Raw genomic sequence first — 16,783 nt, 5'->3', positions numbered from 1 at the left:
GAGCACGGCTGAACACCCGAGCCCGCTCCACTCTCCTTCTCTTTCCGTCTATTTACAGCATTCCCAAAGGTCAGAGACCAATACCTTCACTAAATAGGATAAACTCTTTAGACGAACCTTTATGTTTCCTTGAAATGAGAGGTTAAAGACGAGGGGAAGTGATAACCGTGCAGCAAATGTTTACTAAAACAGTAGTTATACTGTATGTCAGACTATTTCAGAAAGATAGCTGAAAACGGTAAAAATGTCAAATAAAATTGAAATAATTTCACTGTTTCCCTACAGCAAGTTTGGGATAAATGTCAACTGTCAAATCAGGAGAGAGAGAAAAAAAAAACAGGAAATATATTCCAATTGAATTGCGCTTATTAATGTAAACAGCCAATCAGAGCAGAGCGGACAGTGGGTAGTTACAAAGTATCATTTTACAGTTTACTGTACTTGGAGCCTTGATACTTGACACTGATTTCACTCACAAATCGTTTTTACACTTGTTCTGGTTTCTCAAATAGCATCCGAAACGTGCCAAAATAAATGTCACCACCGTTTCCTATTAGATGTTAGATGTGTATTCCCTGTGTAATCGCATATAACTACAAAACAGTCTTTCCCCTAGTTTAATTTATAGGTGGGTTGCAAAGGTCGCAACCAACCCAAGCAACATCCAGGCACTCTGACATCAAAATGTCAAATGAAACCAATACAGAAGACACCAGGCAGGAGGTACGAGGGGGCTGAAACCAACACAGTAGACACCAGGCAGGAGGTACGAGGGGGCTGAAACCAACACAGAAGACACCAGGCAGGAGGTACGAGGGGGCTGAAACCAATACAGAAGACACCAGGCAGGAGGTACGAGGGGGCTGAAACCAACACAGAAGACACCAGGCAGGAGGTATGAGGGGGCACCCCATCTACAGTCCCAGTCAAAAGTTTGGACACACCTAGTCATTTAAGGGTTTTTCTTTATTTTCTACATTTGAGAATAATAGTGAAGACATCAAACTATAAAATAACACATATGGAATCATGTTGTAACCAAAAGTGTTAAACAAATCAAAATAGATATTAGATTCTTCAAAGTAGCCACCCTTTGCCTTGATGACAGCTTTGCACACTCTTGGCATTCTCTCAACCAGCTTCACGTGGAATACTTGTCCAACAGTCTTGAAGGAGTTCCCACATATGCTGAGCACTTGTTGGCTGCTTTTCCTTCACTCTGCCATCCAACTCATCCCAAACCATCTCAATTGGGTTGAGGTCGGGTGATTGTGCAGACCAGGTCATCAGCACTCCATCACTCTCCTCCTTGGTCAAATTGCCCTTACACAGCCTGGAGGTGTGTTGGGTCATTGTCCTATTGAAAAACAAAATATATTCCCACTAAGCACAAACCAGATGGGATGACGTATCGCTGCAGAATGCTGTGGTAGCCATGCTGGTTAAGTGTGCCTTGAATTCTAAATAAATCAGTGTCACACACAAAGCACTGCCACACCATCACACCTCCTCCTCCATGCTTCACGGTGGGAACCACACATGCGGAGATCATCCTTTCACCTACTCTGTGTCTCACAAAGACACGGAGGTTGGAACCATAAATCTCAAATTTAATGTCCAATGCTCGTGTTTTATGGCCCAAGCAAGTCTCTTCTTCTTATTGGTGTCCTTTAGTAGTGTTTTCTTTGCAGCAACTTGACCATGAAGGCCTGCTTCACGCAGTCTCTGAACAGTTGATGGCGGTCCTCATGAGAGCCAGTTTCATCATAGCGCTTGATGGTTTTTACGACTGCACATAAAGAAACGTTCAAAGTTCCCCCAGATTGACTGACCTTCATGTCTTGAAGTAATGATGGACTGTCGTTTCTCTTTGTTTATTTGAGCTGTTCTTACCATAATATGGACTATCTTCAGTATACCACCCCTACCTTGTCACAACACAACTGATTGGCTCAAACGCATTAAGGAAAGAAATTCCACACATCTCATTTTTATTTTATTTATCATGTATCTAACTAGGCAAGTCAGTTAAGAACACATTCTTATTTACAATGACGGCCTATCCCGGCCAAACCCGGACGATGCTGGGCCAATTGTGCACCACCCTATGGGACTCCCAATCACGGCCGGATGTGATCCAGCCTGGATTCACTTTTAACAAGGCACAGATGTTCATTGAAATGGTTTCCAGGTTGAGAGAATGCCAAGAGTGTGCAAAACTTTCAAGAATCTCAAATATAATAAATATATTTTGATTTATTTAACACTTTTCTGGTCACTACATGAATCCAAATGTGTTATTTCATAGTTTTGATGTCTTCACTATTATTCTACAATGTAGAAAATAGTACAAATAAATAAAAACCCTGGAATGAGAAGGTGTGTCCCAAACTTTTGACTGGTAATGTATATAATACAATTGTCATTCTATGGAGGCAACAACACAACACAAGAGATAAAGAACCAAGAGAAAATACAATTAATACCACTTTATTATCAGACAGATGAATATATAAAATGTTATTGTGTTATAGAAAAGGGAATAACTTGAGTCAAGTACACAAAAAAAGTAACAATTTAAAACTATTAATAATAATAATAATAATAAATGTCATATTAGATTTTGTCTACAGAGGGAAAACAAAGGCACTTGTTTGCATTGCAGAATGGACTGTATGTATAAATGGTTACAGGCTAACTCAGGCCGGGAAGTGTCCAAGTCTAGTTTTATTGATTCCCCACGTGGACATTTGGTATTTGTCAAGTTCGTACAGAATACTACATCTCAGTATTGTGAGCTAACACCTCTGTGTGTGTGTATAACTGTACAAAGATAAATGTCAAACATGGTACAAAACCCAAAATAGAAAAAAATATATATATATAATTTTTTTGTTGTCTCATCTACAGTATCTTCCCACAAAGTAGATTTATTTAACATATGGCACTGCTAGATCCGCAAGGTCTGTTGCTGTAAACTCAGCTTCGTACTTTCAAAAGGTACACCTGTTGTACAGTTCGACACACCCTTTTAACTAGGTCTACTTTAAGGCAATGCGGCTATTACCAACACCACATTGGTGTGGTGTTGGTAAAGGAATGTAGTCATCAAATGTAGTCATTAACATTGTTGTTTTTTATGAGAAAGTGCAGGAACTAGCTACATAAAAGTGACACTTTAAAATCCCGATTTAAAATCCCTTAGCGAGTGGTTGAATCGAAGAGCTATATTACCTCACAGATACAGTAGTTAGTCTACCGATCAATCAATCTGCGCATCTGGTCTTATAATCGTCAATAGTTGTATTTATTGTGATAGTGGCCCCTTTCTCAGTAGTTGGTCAATAATAACAACATATGAACGTTAGTTACGACATAGCAAAAACAAGACATGGCAACTCAGGTATTCGAATGCATGCTACTTCGTCCTTCAAATACATTTTATACATTCTCAAAATACATATTCTATACCGGCATTCAATGGGGGATAAAGACAACGGTTGGCGAGACCAAATTCATGCAATCAATATCAATATCGGCAGCAACAAAGGGATTCTATCTGTCGATCTACGCGATACTGGAGCCACAAGGCAACAGTGGAATCACTGGATCTGCTCAACTGTTGACTGCATATTCAGGAATGAGAATTTGGATTGTAATCTCTATATTGGGGCGGCAGCGTAGCCTAGTGGTTTAGAGCGTTGGACTAGTAACCGGTAGGTTGCAAGATCGAATCCCCCGAGATGACAAGGTTGAAAAATCTGTCGTTCTGCCCCTGAACAAGGCAGTTAAACCCACTGTTCCTAGGCCGTCATTGACAATAAGAATTTGATCTTAACTAACTTGCCTAGTAAAATAAAAAAATAAATCGTATAAGAATTCAGAATGTAATCTCTAGTTTGCATCATATTTTAGTCATTAAACTCAACTAGATTATTCAATATTTGTGCAATTTATCCAAACACCACACCAATTCAGCGCAATGAGATCTAACATGTTTACATTTTCAGGATTAAATGTTTATTTTATTTTTATTGTGCTGCTGAATATGAAATAAAAACATATCCCAGTATGCGTACAACTCCCATGTATAAAAGTCTCCGCGTCTATTGTTTTTTAAAGGTCAACTGCCCCTTAGAACTCCTCCATTTTTAAAACAGCCTATGTGACATCACTATGAGTCACAATCTTTCATTTCTAAATGGCAAAATTGACTACAAAGTTTAAAATAGGATAATTTTGGGTCATAAACTCAGTCTCGTTCCAAAACAAGAGTTCGGTAAATGACTGAGTCATGACTTACTTGAGGGTTTGGATTACAATCACGTCAACAATTCATGCCCCCTTTTGCCTTTTAATACATGGTGGCACCATGTTTTCTGGGGAAAGACTGGGCGAATTCGCTATGACGGAGACCTCTCGTTAAGGAGGACCAATGGAATAGTCTAAAATGTGCAAACCCTGCCCACCTGGTGCATCATTAGACAACACCTTACCAACAAGTCAGTTCATCAAATTTCTGCCCCGGGCAACTGTACGTGCTGTTATTGTGAAGTGGAAACGTCTAGGAGTAACAATGGCTCAGTCGCGAAGTGGTAGGCCACACAATCTCACAGAACAGGACCGCAGAGTGCTGAAGCACGTAGCGTGTTAAAATCGTTTGTCTTCGGTTGCAACACTCACTACCGAGTTCCAAACTGCCTCTGGAAGCAACGTCAGCACAAGAACGGTTAGTCTAGAGCTTCATGAAATGGGTTTCCATGGCCCGAGCAGCTGCATACAAGCCTAACATCACCATGCGCAATGCCACGCGTCGGCTGGAGTGGTGTAAAGCTCGAAGCCATTGGACTCTGGAGCAGTGGAAACGCATTTTCTGGAGTGATGAACCAAGCTTCACCATTTGCCAGTCCGATGAACGAATCTGGGTTTGGCGGATGCCAGGAGAACGCTACCTGCCCGAATGCATAGCGTCAACTGTAAAGTTTGGCGGAGGAGGAATAATGTCTTGGGCTGTTTTTCATGGTTCGGACCCCTTAGTTCCAGTGAAGGGAAATCCTAACGCTACAGCATACAATGACATTCTAGACGATTCTGTGCTTCTAACTTTGTGACAACAGTTTGTTTACCTTCAGTCATGGCCGCTAGCATATCTTAATGAGAATCGATGAAAAACGTGGCCAAACCAGGAAGTGCATTTCTCCTTTAAATTGTGTGTAACTTCAGGATCCATTTTCTGATGTTAATCTCTAACCAAAAACACTAGAGGGCGACACACTGGTTCCCCTCCTGAGTCAGCACACAAAGGCCCAGTCCAGAAACGACACTTACCAAGGCACTGGAGTCAATCTGAGAGGAGGATTGGATAGGTATAAGCAATATGGCAAAATGTCCACCTACTGTATCTTTCTATGGCTTACTGTATCCTTCTATGGGTTACTGTATCTTTCTATGGGTTACTGTATGGGTTACTGTATCTTTCTATGGGTTACTGTATGGCTTACTGTATCTTTCTATGGGTTACTGTATGGCTTACTGTATCTTTCTATGGGTTACTGTATGGCTTACTGTATCCTTCTATGGGTTACTGTATCTTTCTATGGGTTACTGTATGGGTTACTGTATCTTTCTATGGGTTACTGTATGGGTTACTGTATCTTTCTATGGGTTACTGTATGGCTTACTGTATCTTTCTATGGGTTACTGTATGGCTTACTGTATCTTTCTATGGGTTACTGTATTACATTTAAGTCATTTAGCAGACGCTCTTATCCAGAGCGACTTACAAATTGGAAAGTTCATACATATTCATCCTGGTCCCCCCCGTGGGAATTGAACCCTGGTCCCCCCGTGGGAATTGAACCCACAACCCTGGCGTTGCAAGCGCCATGCTCTACCAACTGAGCCACACGGGACCTGTATCTTTCTATGGCTTACTGTATCTTTCTATGGGTTACTGTATGGCTTACTGTATCTTTCTATGGGTTACTGTATGGCTTACTGTATCTTTCTATGGGTTACTGTATGGGTTACTGTATCTTTCTATGGGTTACTGTATCTTTCTATGGGTTATAGGGGTGGTTTCTGGCCCTGGACACGCTGGTTACTATGCTACAGGTGAGAGGGTCTGATCTATCACAAGCCAAAGCCCTGTTGTCCTCCTCCTCCTCCCCTGAGATCAATGTACTGTATATTTGCATGGTGGACTGTGTGGCGGTGGACAATGACTAGTTGAACCACGCAACAGCAGTGTATTACAATGTTTGCATTGTGGACCCTGTGATCCATGCAGCTGTGTGTATGTGTGGAACCCAAGGACAGTGACAATCTCACTGGCGAATCTGATGCTGAATTCTGAGCCTCCTTTTGCTCCCTAAAAACCTTCATGTATATCCAAGAGGAAATGTGGGGAACTCTCCAACTTGACGTCGGATAAGCTAGGTAGGTGGATCATACACCTGTCCAATCCCTTCAAATCGAGAGCAGTGACTCTGGTCTAGGGGGGGTAGGGTACTATGGTCTAGGGGGGTAGGGTGCTATGGTCTAGGGGGGTAGGGTGCTATGGTCTAGGGGGGTAGGGTGCTATGGTCTAGGGGGGGTAGGGTACTATGGTCTAGGGGGGGGTAGGGTGCTATGGTCTAGGGGGGTAGGGTACTATGGTCTAGGGGGGTAGGGTACTATGGTCTAGGGGGGGTAGGGTACTATGGTCTAGGGGGGGTAGGGTGCTATGGTCTAGGGGGGTAGGGTACTATGGTCTAGGGGGGGTAGGGTACTATGGTCTAGGGGGGGTAGGGTGCTATGGTCTAGGGGGGTAGGGTACTATGGTCTAGGGGGGGTAGGGTACTATGGTCTAGGGTACTATGGTCTAGGGGGGGTAGGGTTCTAGGGTACTATGGTCTAGGGGGGGTAGGGTACTATGGTCTAGGGTACTATGGTCTAGGGGGGTAGGGTACTATGGTCTAGGGGGGTAGGGTGCTATGGTCTAGGGGGGGTAGGGTGCTATGGTCTAGGGGGGGTAGGGTACTATGGTCTAGGGTGCTATGGTCTAGGGGGGGTAGGGTGCTATGGTCTAGGGGGGGTAGGGTGCTATGGTCTAGGGGGGGTAGGGTACTATGGTCTAGGGGGGGTAGGGTACTATGGTCTAGGGGGGTAGGGTGCTATGGTCTAGGGGGGGTAGGGTACTATGGTCTAGGGTACTATGGTCTAGGGGGGGTAGGGTTCTAGGGTACTATGGTCTAGGGGGGGTAGGGTACTATGGTCTAGGGGGGGTAGGGTACTATGGTCTAGGGGGGTAGGGTGCTATGGTCTAGGGGGGGTAGGGTACTATGGTCTAGGGGGGGTAGGGTGCTATGGTCTAGGGTACTATGGTCTAGGGTACTAAGGTCTAGGGAGGGTAGGGTACTATGGTCTAGGGTACTATGGTCTAGGGGGGGTAGGGTACTATGGTCTAGGGGGGGTAGGGTACTATGGTCTAGGGGGGGTAGGGTACTATGGTCTAGGGGGGTAGGGTGCTATGGTCTAGGGGGGGTAGGGTACTATGGTCTAGGGTACTATGGTCTAGGGGGGGTAGGGTACTATGGTCTAGGGGGGGTAGGGTACTATGGTCTAGGGGGGGTAGGGTACTATGGTCTAGGGGGGGTAGGGTACTATGGTCTAGGGGGGTAGGGTACTATGGTCTAGGGGGGGTAGGGTACTATGGTCTAGGGGGGTAGGGTACTATGGTCTAGGGGGGGTAGGGTACTATGGTCTAGGGGGTAGGGTGCTATGGTCTAGGGGGGTAGGGTACTATGGTCTAGGGGGGGTAGGGTACTATGGTCTAGGGGGGGTAGGGTACTATGGTCTAGGGGGGGTAGGGTACTATGGTCTAGGGGGGGTAGGGTACTATGGTCTAGGGGGGGTAGGGTGCTATGGTCTAGGGTACTATGGTCTAGGGTACTATGGTCTAGGGGGGATAGGGTACTATGGTCTAGGGTACTATGGTCTAGGGGGGGTAGGGTACTATGGTCTAGGGGGGGTAGGGTACTATGGTCTAGGGGGGGTAGGGTACTATGGTCTAGGGTACTATGGTCTAGGGGGGGTAGGGTACTATGGTCTAGGGGGGGTAGGGTACTATGGTCTAGGGGGGGTAGGGTACTATGGTCTAGGGTACTATGGTCTAGGGGGGTAGGGTACTATGGTCTAGGGGGGGTAGGGTACTATGGTCTAGGGGGGGTAGGGTACTATGGTCTAGGGGGGGTAGGGTACTATGGTCTAGGGTACTATGGTCTAGGGGGGTAGGGTACTATGGTCTAGGGGGGGTAGGGTACTATGGTCTAGGGGGGGTAGGGTACTATGGTCTAGGGGGGGTAGGGTACTATGGTCTAGGGGGGGTAGGGTACTATGGTCTAGGGGGGGTAGGGTACTATGGTCTAGGGGGGGTAGGGTACTATGGTCTAGGGGGGGTAGGGTACTATGGTCTAGGGGGGGTAGGGTGCTATGGTCTAGGGGGGGTAGGGTACTATGGTCTAGGGGGGGTAGGGTACTATGGTCTAGGGGGGTAGGGTGCTATGGTCTAGGGGGGGTAGGGTACTATGGTCTAGGGGGGGTAGGGTGCTATGGTCTAGGGGGGTAGGGTACTATGGTCTAGGGGGGGTAGGGTACTATGGTCTAGGGGGGGTAGGGTGCTCTGGTCTAGGGTACTATGGTCTAGGGGGGTAGGGTACTATGGTCTAGGGTACTATGGTCTAGGGTTCTATGGTCTAGGGGGGGTAGGGTACTATGGTCTAGGGGGGGTAGGGTACTATGGTCTAGGGGGGTAGGGTACTATGGTCTAGGGGGGGTAGGGTACTATGGTCTAGGGGGGGTAGGGTACTATGGTCTAGGGGGGGTAGGGTACTATGGTCTAGGGTACTATGGTCTAGGGGGGGTAGGGTACTATGGTCTAGGGGGGGTAGGGTACTATGGTCTAGGGTACTATGGTCTAGGGGGGGTAGGGTACTATGGTCTAGGGGGGGTAGGGTACTATGGTCTAGGGGGGGTAGGGTACTATGGTCTAGGGTACTATGGTCTAGGGGGGGTAGGGTACTATGGTCTAGGGGGGGTAGGGTACTATGGTCTAGGGTGCTATGGTCTAGGGGGGGTAGGGTACTATGGTCTAGGGGGTTAGGGTACTATGGTCTAGGGTGCTATGGTCTAGGGGGGGTAGGGTACTATGGTCTAGGGTACTATGGTCTAGGGGGGGTAGGGTACTATGGTCTAGGGTACTATGGTCTAGGGGGGGTAGGGTGCTCTGCGTCTATTTGTGACTCAGCAGTAGTCTTACTAGCAGCAGAGTTTGTTAGATGGAGGGGACTGCCGGGTTATCTTGAAGGAGTCGTTGCTGTCAACGTCTGGATTCTCCAGAGGCGGAATCTGTTTACCTGAAACACAACACAGGTCCAGTTTGAAGGTGCAGTTTAAACAACCAGGTGCAGTTTGAAGGAAGTTGAGGTAGTTTCTGGAGTAACTAGCGTTAGCAATGGCTCCAGAAGCTACCTTCCTTCAAACTGCACGCAGAGACATACAAATGGTATCCATGAGTTCATCTGACTCTGGGTATGTAAAAAAAGGGCTTAATTGCCAAGATCTCACACTATCCCTTTAAGTGGTGAATCCTAACTGTCACTTAAGTGAAAATCTGAATGAAGTAGAAGTTCAGATTTGTCCCTAAGAGAGCTGCTAACAGGCTAACAGGCTAACAGGCTCTGTACTGAATGGTGCTACTCTGTCTTACAAGGTTGAATGGAATGTTGTGGTGTCTACAACGAACACACATCAAAAGACATTCACGAGGGATGCTTTAGTTAAGTGACTTTTTATTTCATTTCAAATTTAACCTTAATTTAACTAGGCAAGTCAGTTAAGAACAAATTCTTATTTACAATGACGGCCTACTTGGGAACAGTGGGTTAACTGTTTTGTTCAGGTGCAGAACGACAGATTTTTACCTCGTCAGCTCATGGATTCGATCCAGCAACCTTTACGGTTAACTAGTCCAACGCTCTAAACCACTAGGCCACGCTGCCGACCCACGGAACATCTCGCATAACAATTCATGATAAAACAAACTAAACGGTGTTTGATGTGGTCGGATGGAACGAACCACCACGCCGACGTAAACTCTAAACTAAAACACACTTACTGATCTTCTGAAAGAGCTCCTCCACATTGACAGCGTTTCTGGCGCTGGTCTCTATGAAGATGGCTGCGATGGACTCAGCAAAGTCCTTAGCTTCCTTCATAGGAACTTCCCTGTTAAAAGAGATACTATAAACTAAAGCTTGGGTTGACTCATCAACAGGGCTTCCATAACAAACAGCCTTTAACGTGGTGGTGACTCATCAACAGGGCTTCCATAACAGCCTTTAACGTGGTGGTGACTCATCAACAGGGCTTCCCTGACAAACAGCCTTTAACATGGTGGTGGTGACTCATCAAAAGGGCTTCCCTGACAAACAGCCTTTAACATGGTGGTGGTGACTCATCAACAGGGCTTCCCTAACAAACAGCCTTTAACATGGTGGTGGTGACTCATCAACAGGGCTTCCCTAACAAACAGCCTTTAACATGGTGGTGGTGAGGTTACACACTTGTGAGAATGTCAGCTCAGAATAGTATTTTAGTTGTTAAGTAAACTAAATTAAACCCTTGTTGTCAACTTACTACACTTCCTTAGCTTGATACGGGTACCTAGGCTAATACTTCCTCGTCTTAAATGTAACGAAGGTGGACATCGAGGTCCTGTCAATCAAATGGTTCTTACGGCCTACAGAGCAGAGTTGTATTGCAGAGTCCCACACAACACCGTGGCAAGGTGACCAATCAACAGGGTTTCCATGACAACGTTAGCCTTTAACACGGTTCTACAGGAGTGGTGAAGGACTGATACCTGATGTCCCCCAAATCCTTCTTGTTGCCTGCCAAGGCTACAATGATGTCCTCGGGACCGTGATCCTTCAGCTCCTTCACCCATTTCTTCAGAGTCTGGAAAGAGTCCTGACGGACAGACAGAACGGGGCAGACAGACAGGCAGACAGACAGAACAGACATAACAGAGCAGACAGACAGGTAGAACAGAACAGGGCAGACAGGCGAACAATGGCCAGGTTACACTTTACTACAGGACTGATTTGTCAAACTTTGCTTTTTACCCCCAAAGCCTCCTTTCTCTAGCCTGGGCCCGTATTCATAAAGTAGAAGTGCTGATCTAGGATCAGGTCCCCCACTTGTCCAAAATAAAATCTTAATTATAATGATCTGAAAGGCAAAACTGATCCCAGATCACCAGTCCTACTGTGAGACGCTTTATGAATACAGGCCCTGGTCTCAGATCTGTTTAGCATGACAATGACCACAGGAGTTGGCCAGACTGTAAATGTCTCCAGTCTGGAATCCACACAGAATATTGATTGGTTCCTTACCAGTTTGGTGATGTCATAGACTATGACAGCTGCGGCAGAGCCTCGGTAGTACATGGGAGCCAGCGAGTGGAACTGAAATCAAACGATACAGGAAGTTAGCTATGAACAAAGGGAGGTCATATGACTGCATTACTGGGTTTTAACCATGTTAAACTAACTAGTTCAGCTTTAGGGTTAAAAAATAAATATTCAAGTTTAAATACAAAATAGGAAATAATATACAGTTGGACAAAGAGATGATGAGTTACCAGCTACAGTATAGCAAAACAATATAACTGTGAGCTATTTTTCCCTCATGTGTTAAGGACTTAATGATGAGGCATTCTAACAGCAGGCCTGGTCAGCATATTGCCCATCCTACACATATTTCCACACACACTTTCCATTTACACCCCACCCCTGTGAGTCATCACGCCACAATACTATGAACCTTGAACTCTGACCCATGCTGTGTCCCAGAATAACAAACCACATCTCCTCTGAGAATAGGAATCCTTCTCATGATGACGAGACATATGTTACACAGTCAAGAAAAGATTGTGTAAGCCACTTGAGCAGTGATTGGACAGACACCATCGAACCCAGGAAGTGTGGCTATGGCAACGCGAGACAAGACAACAACGTCAAACTAAATCTCGGTCCAATGGACAAATCAAATAGTGAGTAGTTGGCCATCTCTGACCCTTCCAGTCTCCATGAATCAGCCTTTACCTCCCGGCGAGCAGTGAAACTTATTTTGGATATTATTTTCTTGTTGACTGGATAAAATGAAAACAAGGTGAACAGGTTTTTCTAATCTCCCAGAATCAGTTGGGTCCTATTTTGAGATGGCAACACTACCAGTGAGAGCAGTGGAGGCTGCCGAGGGGAGGACGGCTTATAATAATGGCTGGAACGGAATCAATGGAATGGAATCAATGGAATGGAGTCAATGGAATGGAGTCAATGGAATGGAATCAATGGAATGGAGTTAATGGAATGGAGTCAATGGAATGGGATCAATGGAATGGAGTCAATGGAATGGAGTCAATGGAATGGAATCAATGGAATGGAATCAATGGAATGGAGTCAATGGAATGGAATCAATGGAATGGAATCAATGGAATGGAATCAATGGAATGGAGTCAATGGAATGGAATCAATGGAATGGAGTCAATGGAATGGAATCAATGGAATGGAGTTAATGGAATGGAGTCAATGGAATGGAGTCAATGGAATGGAGTCAATGGAATGAAATCAATGGAATGGAGTCAATGGAATGGAGTCAATGGAATGGAATCAATGGAATGGAGTCAATGGAATGGAATCAATGGAATGGAGTCAATGGAATAAAATCAATGGAATGGAATCAATGGAATGGAGTCAATAGAATGGAATCAATAGAATGGAATCAATGGACTGGAGTCAATGGAATAGAGTCAATGGAATGGAATCAATGGAATGGAGTCAATGGAATGGAGTCAATGGAATGGAATCAATGGAATGGAGTCAATGGAATGGAATCAATGGAATGGAATCAATGGAATGGAATCAATGGAATGGAGTTAATGGAATGGAATGGAGTCAATGGAATGGAATCAATGGAATGGAATGGAGTCAATGGAATGGAATCAATGGAATGGAGTCAATGGAATGGAATCAATGGAATGGAGTCAATGGAATGGACTCAATGGAATGGAATCAATGGAATGGAGTCAATGGAATAAAATCAATGGAATGAAATCAATGGAATAAAATCAATGGAATCAATGGAATAGACTCAATGGAATGGAATCAATGGAATGGAATCAATGGAATGGAGTCAATGGAATGGAGTTAATGGAATGGAGTCAATGGAATGGAATCAATGGAATGGAATCAATGGAATGGAATCAATGGAATGGACTCAATGGAATGGAGTCAATGGAATGGAATCAATGGAATAAAATCAATGGAATGGAATCAATGGAATAAAATCAATGGAATCAATGGAATGGAGTCAATAGAATGGAATCAATGGAATGGAGTCAATGGAATGGAGTCAATGGAATGGAATCAATGGAATGGAGTCAATGGAATGGAGTCAATGGAATAAAATCAATGGAATGGAATCAATGGAATGGAGTCAATGGAATGGAGTCAATGGAATGGAGTCAATGGAATGGAATCAATGGAATGGAATCAATGGAATGGAATCAATGGAATGGAATCAATGGAATGGAGTTAATGGAATGGAGTCAATGGAATGGAATCAATGGAATGGAATCAATGGAATGGAATGGAGTCAATGGAATGGAATCAATGGAATGGAGTCAATGGAATGGAATCAATGGAATGGAGTCAATGGAATGGAATCAATGGAATGGACTCAATGGAATGGAATCAATGGAATGGACTCAATGGAATGGAATCAATGGAATGGACTCAATGGAATGGAGTCAATGGAATGGAATCAATGGAATGGAGTCAATGGAATAAAATCAATGGAATGGAATCAATGGAATAAAATCAATGGAATCAATGGAATGGAGTCAATAGAATGGAATCAATGGAATGGAGTCAATGGAATGGAGTCAATGGAATGGAGTCAATGGAATGGAATCAATGGAATGGAGTCAATGGAATGGAGTCAATGGAATAAAATCAATGGAATGGAATTAATGGAATGGAATCAATGGAATGGAATCAATGGAATGGAATCAATGGAATGGAGTCAATGGAATGGAGTTAATGGAATGGAATCAATGGAATGGAGTCAATGGAATGGAATCAATGGAATGGAATCAATGGAATGGAGTCAATGGAATGGAGTCAATGGAATGGAGTTAATGGAATGGAATCAATGGAATGGAGTCAATGGAATGGAATCAATGGAATGGAATCAATGGAATGGAATGGAAACCATGTGTTTAAAATATAATTCCATTTACTCCATTCCAGCCATTATTACAAGCCATCCTCCAATCAGCAGCCTCCACTGAGTGAGAATGTTGAACAGATAAAGGATGAGGAAAAGGAGAAAGAGGAAGAACCCACCCTTTCCTGTCCCGCTGTGTCCCAGATGAGGAACTTGTGTAGTTCATGTCCACACGGCACCGTCTTGGTTAAAAACGATGCCCTGCAAGTAACACAGAACATTAGGCCTAGCACAGTCTTAATCATTATGACAACTGTCGGAATGATAGAATAGTGTTAACTGTTGATGACAGAATAGGTCAGGAACAAGACAGGACAAGTCAGAGCAGGACCGAGCAAGACAGGACAGGTCAGAGCAAGACAGGACAGGTCAGAGCAAGACAGGACAAGTCAGAGCAAGACAGGACCGGTCAGTGCAGGCCAGAGAAGGACTGGTCAGAGCAGGACCGAGCAAGACAGGACAGGTCAGTGCAGGACCGAGCAAGACAGGACAGGTCAGTGCAGGACAGAGCAGAGAAGGACAGGTCAGAGCAAGGCAGGACAGGACAGAGCAGTACAGGACAAGACAGAGTAGAACAGAACAGGACAGAGCAGAACAGGACAGAGCAGGTCAGAGGTGAACAGGTCAGGACAGAGCAGTACAGAACAAGACAGGACAGAGTAGAACAGGCCAGGACAGAGCAGAACAGGTCAGGACAGAGCAGGTCAGAGTAGAACAGAACAGGACAGAGCAGGTCAGAGGTGAACAGGACCGGACAGAGCAGTACAGAACAATACAAAACAGAATAGAAGAATAACTTTATTTTTCCCACGAGGGATGATGAAAGTTTTACACTCAGAGCAGTTACTTCACCAAGGCCTATCATGAGATACCAAATCAGACAGAGAATCGGACAGAGAATCAGACAGAGGATCAGACAGAGAATCAGATAGAGGATCAGACAGAGAATCAGATAGAGAATCAGACAGAGAATCAGATAGAGAATCAGATAGAGGATCAGACAGAGAATCAGACAGAGAATCAGATAGAGGATCAGACAGAGAATCAGACAGAGAATCAGATAGAGAATCAGACAGAGAATCAGATAGAAAATCAGACAGAGAATCAGACAGAGAATCAGATAGAGAATCAGATAGAGGATCAGACAGAGAATCAGACAGAGGATCAGACAGAGAATCAGACAGAGAATCAGACAGAGAATCAGACAGAGGATCAGATAGAGGATCAGATAGAGGATCAGACAGAGAATCAGACAGAGAATCAGATAGAGAATCAGACAGAGAATCAGATAGAAAATCAGATAGAAAATCAGATAGAGAAAGCTGGATTTGAATATAAAGCCCTTATTTCCAGGAAAATCCTTCCCGACACATAATTGCTCATTTCATTTTCTTCCCTGGACATAAGACAGAGTTTGAGCCTCTGGTTTTATTTGAGATTTCCGTGCAATTAACTTGATTTTCCTGAAAATATCTCCAGAAGAGGACAGGCAGGAAGCTGATCACACACTTGTTGCATAAAATAAAGGTATTAACGCTCGTACAACTTACCCTATCGTTGGACTGACGTTGTGGTCGAAATGGTCTTGTACAAAACGACATACAATGCTAGACTTGCCCACTCCTGTATCCTACAGCAGAAAGAAATAACACATTGGTGCAACGCTATATAGGGGTTACGATGTCTGTACAAAAGACTTGAGAAGATACACAACGGCTAAATGATCCTAGTAGCCTGTTGTTTGTGTAGCTTATGCTAACCAAGGATACATACTGTATCTGTAGGACCGAATGGTTACTTTATTAAAAAAAACTCGAACGGGATGGTGGCGTAACGCTTGCTATTAGTCAGAAGAGCCATTCCAACAAAAAAAACTGCATCGTAAGGGAAATCTCTCAATGGACAAGGACAACAAAACTAACAAAACTGCAGTACAATAAACAACATAATACAAAAAAAGGGATTTGTAAAGGCCTATCAAGGTCAGGGGAAAGGTTATGATTAGGTTATGTGGCGGCGACTCCACATTATTTTACTAAAGAAATCGTGTCTCCAATGTACAACGATTCTTCGACAAGATAATAACGGTGCAGGTTCTATACGATGTCAAATTCTAGCAAGACAGACAGGCATTCAAACCGCCGTGTTCCCCGTGTAAAGAGATACAGCCGGACCGCAGACAGACAGACGAGGAATTTCCAAAGAGAATCAACCACCCAATAACGTATTTCACTTACTCCTAGAAGACACACTTTTAATTCCCGTATGGCCATTTAAAAAAAGGTTATGGCAATCTAGGCATACTTCTTCCGTTTCTTTTCAACGCCTTTGTCTCGCCACGTTTGCTTACAACGTATTTTTTCTTTAGCTAAGAGAAAACAAAGTTCAGCCCCTAAGCAGGACTACTGGCCATCTTTCCAAATGTAACGGGACCAGCTGGAGCAAACCTCCC

General features: G+C 44.3%; 1 protein-coding gene, 1 long non-coding RNA gene and 1 other non-coding gene across 3 annotated transcripts; all 3 read right to left on the bottom strand.

Annotated features, from left to right (window-relative positions):
* Positions 1-2,474: 2,474 nt before the first annotated feature.
* Positions 2,475-6,595, bottom strand: LOC139550104 (uncharacterized). Its single transcript, XR_011669976.1, has 2 exons — positions 5,914-6,595; positions 2,475-5,616 (listed from the first exon to the last, which is right to left on the bottom strand). It is a non-coding gene; the product is annotated as an uncharacterized lncRNA (long non-coding RNA).
* Positions 5,838-5,914, bottom strand: trnaa-ugc (transfer RNA alanine (anticodon UGC)). Its single transcript has one exon. It is a non-coding gene; the product is annotated as a tRNA-Ala (tRNA).
* A 2,290-nt stretch (positions 6,596-8,885) lies between the features above and the next one.
* On the bottom strand, positions 8,886-16,755 carry LOC139550101 (ras-related protein Rab-31-like). The gene is made up of 7 exons (XM_071360735.1): positions 16,569-16,755; positions 15,882-15,961; positions 14,451-14,532; positions 11,436-11,507; positions 10,904-11,010; positions 10,157-10,266; positions 8,886-9,395 (listed from the first exon to the last, which is right to left on the bottom strand). The coding sequence occupies exons 1-7, from the start codon at positions 16,602-16,604 to the stop codon at positions 9,298-9,300; spliced, it is 585 nt and encodes a 194-aa protein (XP_071216836.1). The 5' UTR covers positions 16,605-16,755; the 3' UTR covers positions 8,886-9,297.
* Between the last annotated feature and the right edge of the window lie 28 nt (positions 16,756-16,783).

This window comes from Salvelinus alpinus, chromosome 23 (genome assembly GCF_045679555.1).
Source record: "Salvelinus alpinus chromosome 23, SLU_Salpinus.1, whole genome shotgun sequence".
Classification (NCBI taxonomy): Eukaryota; Metazoa; Chordata; class Actinopteri; order Salmoniformes; family Salmonidae; genus Salvelinus; species Salvelinus alpinus.
This window is presented reverse-complemented; position numbering and strand designations above follow the sequence as displayed.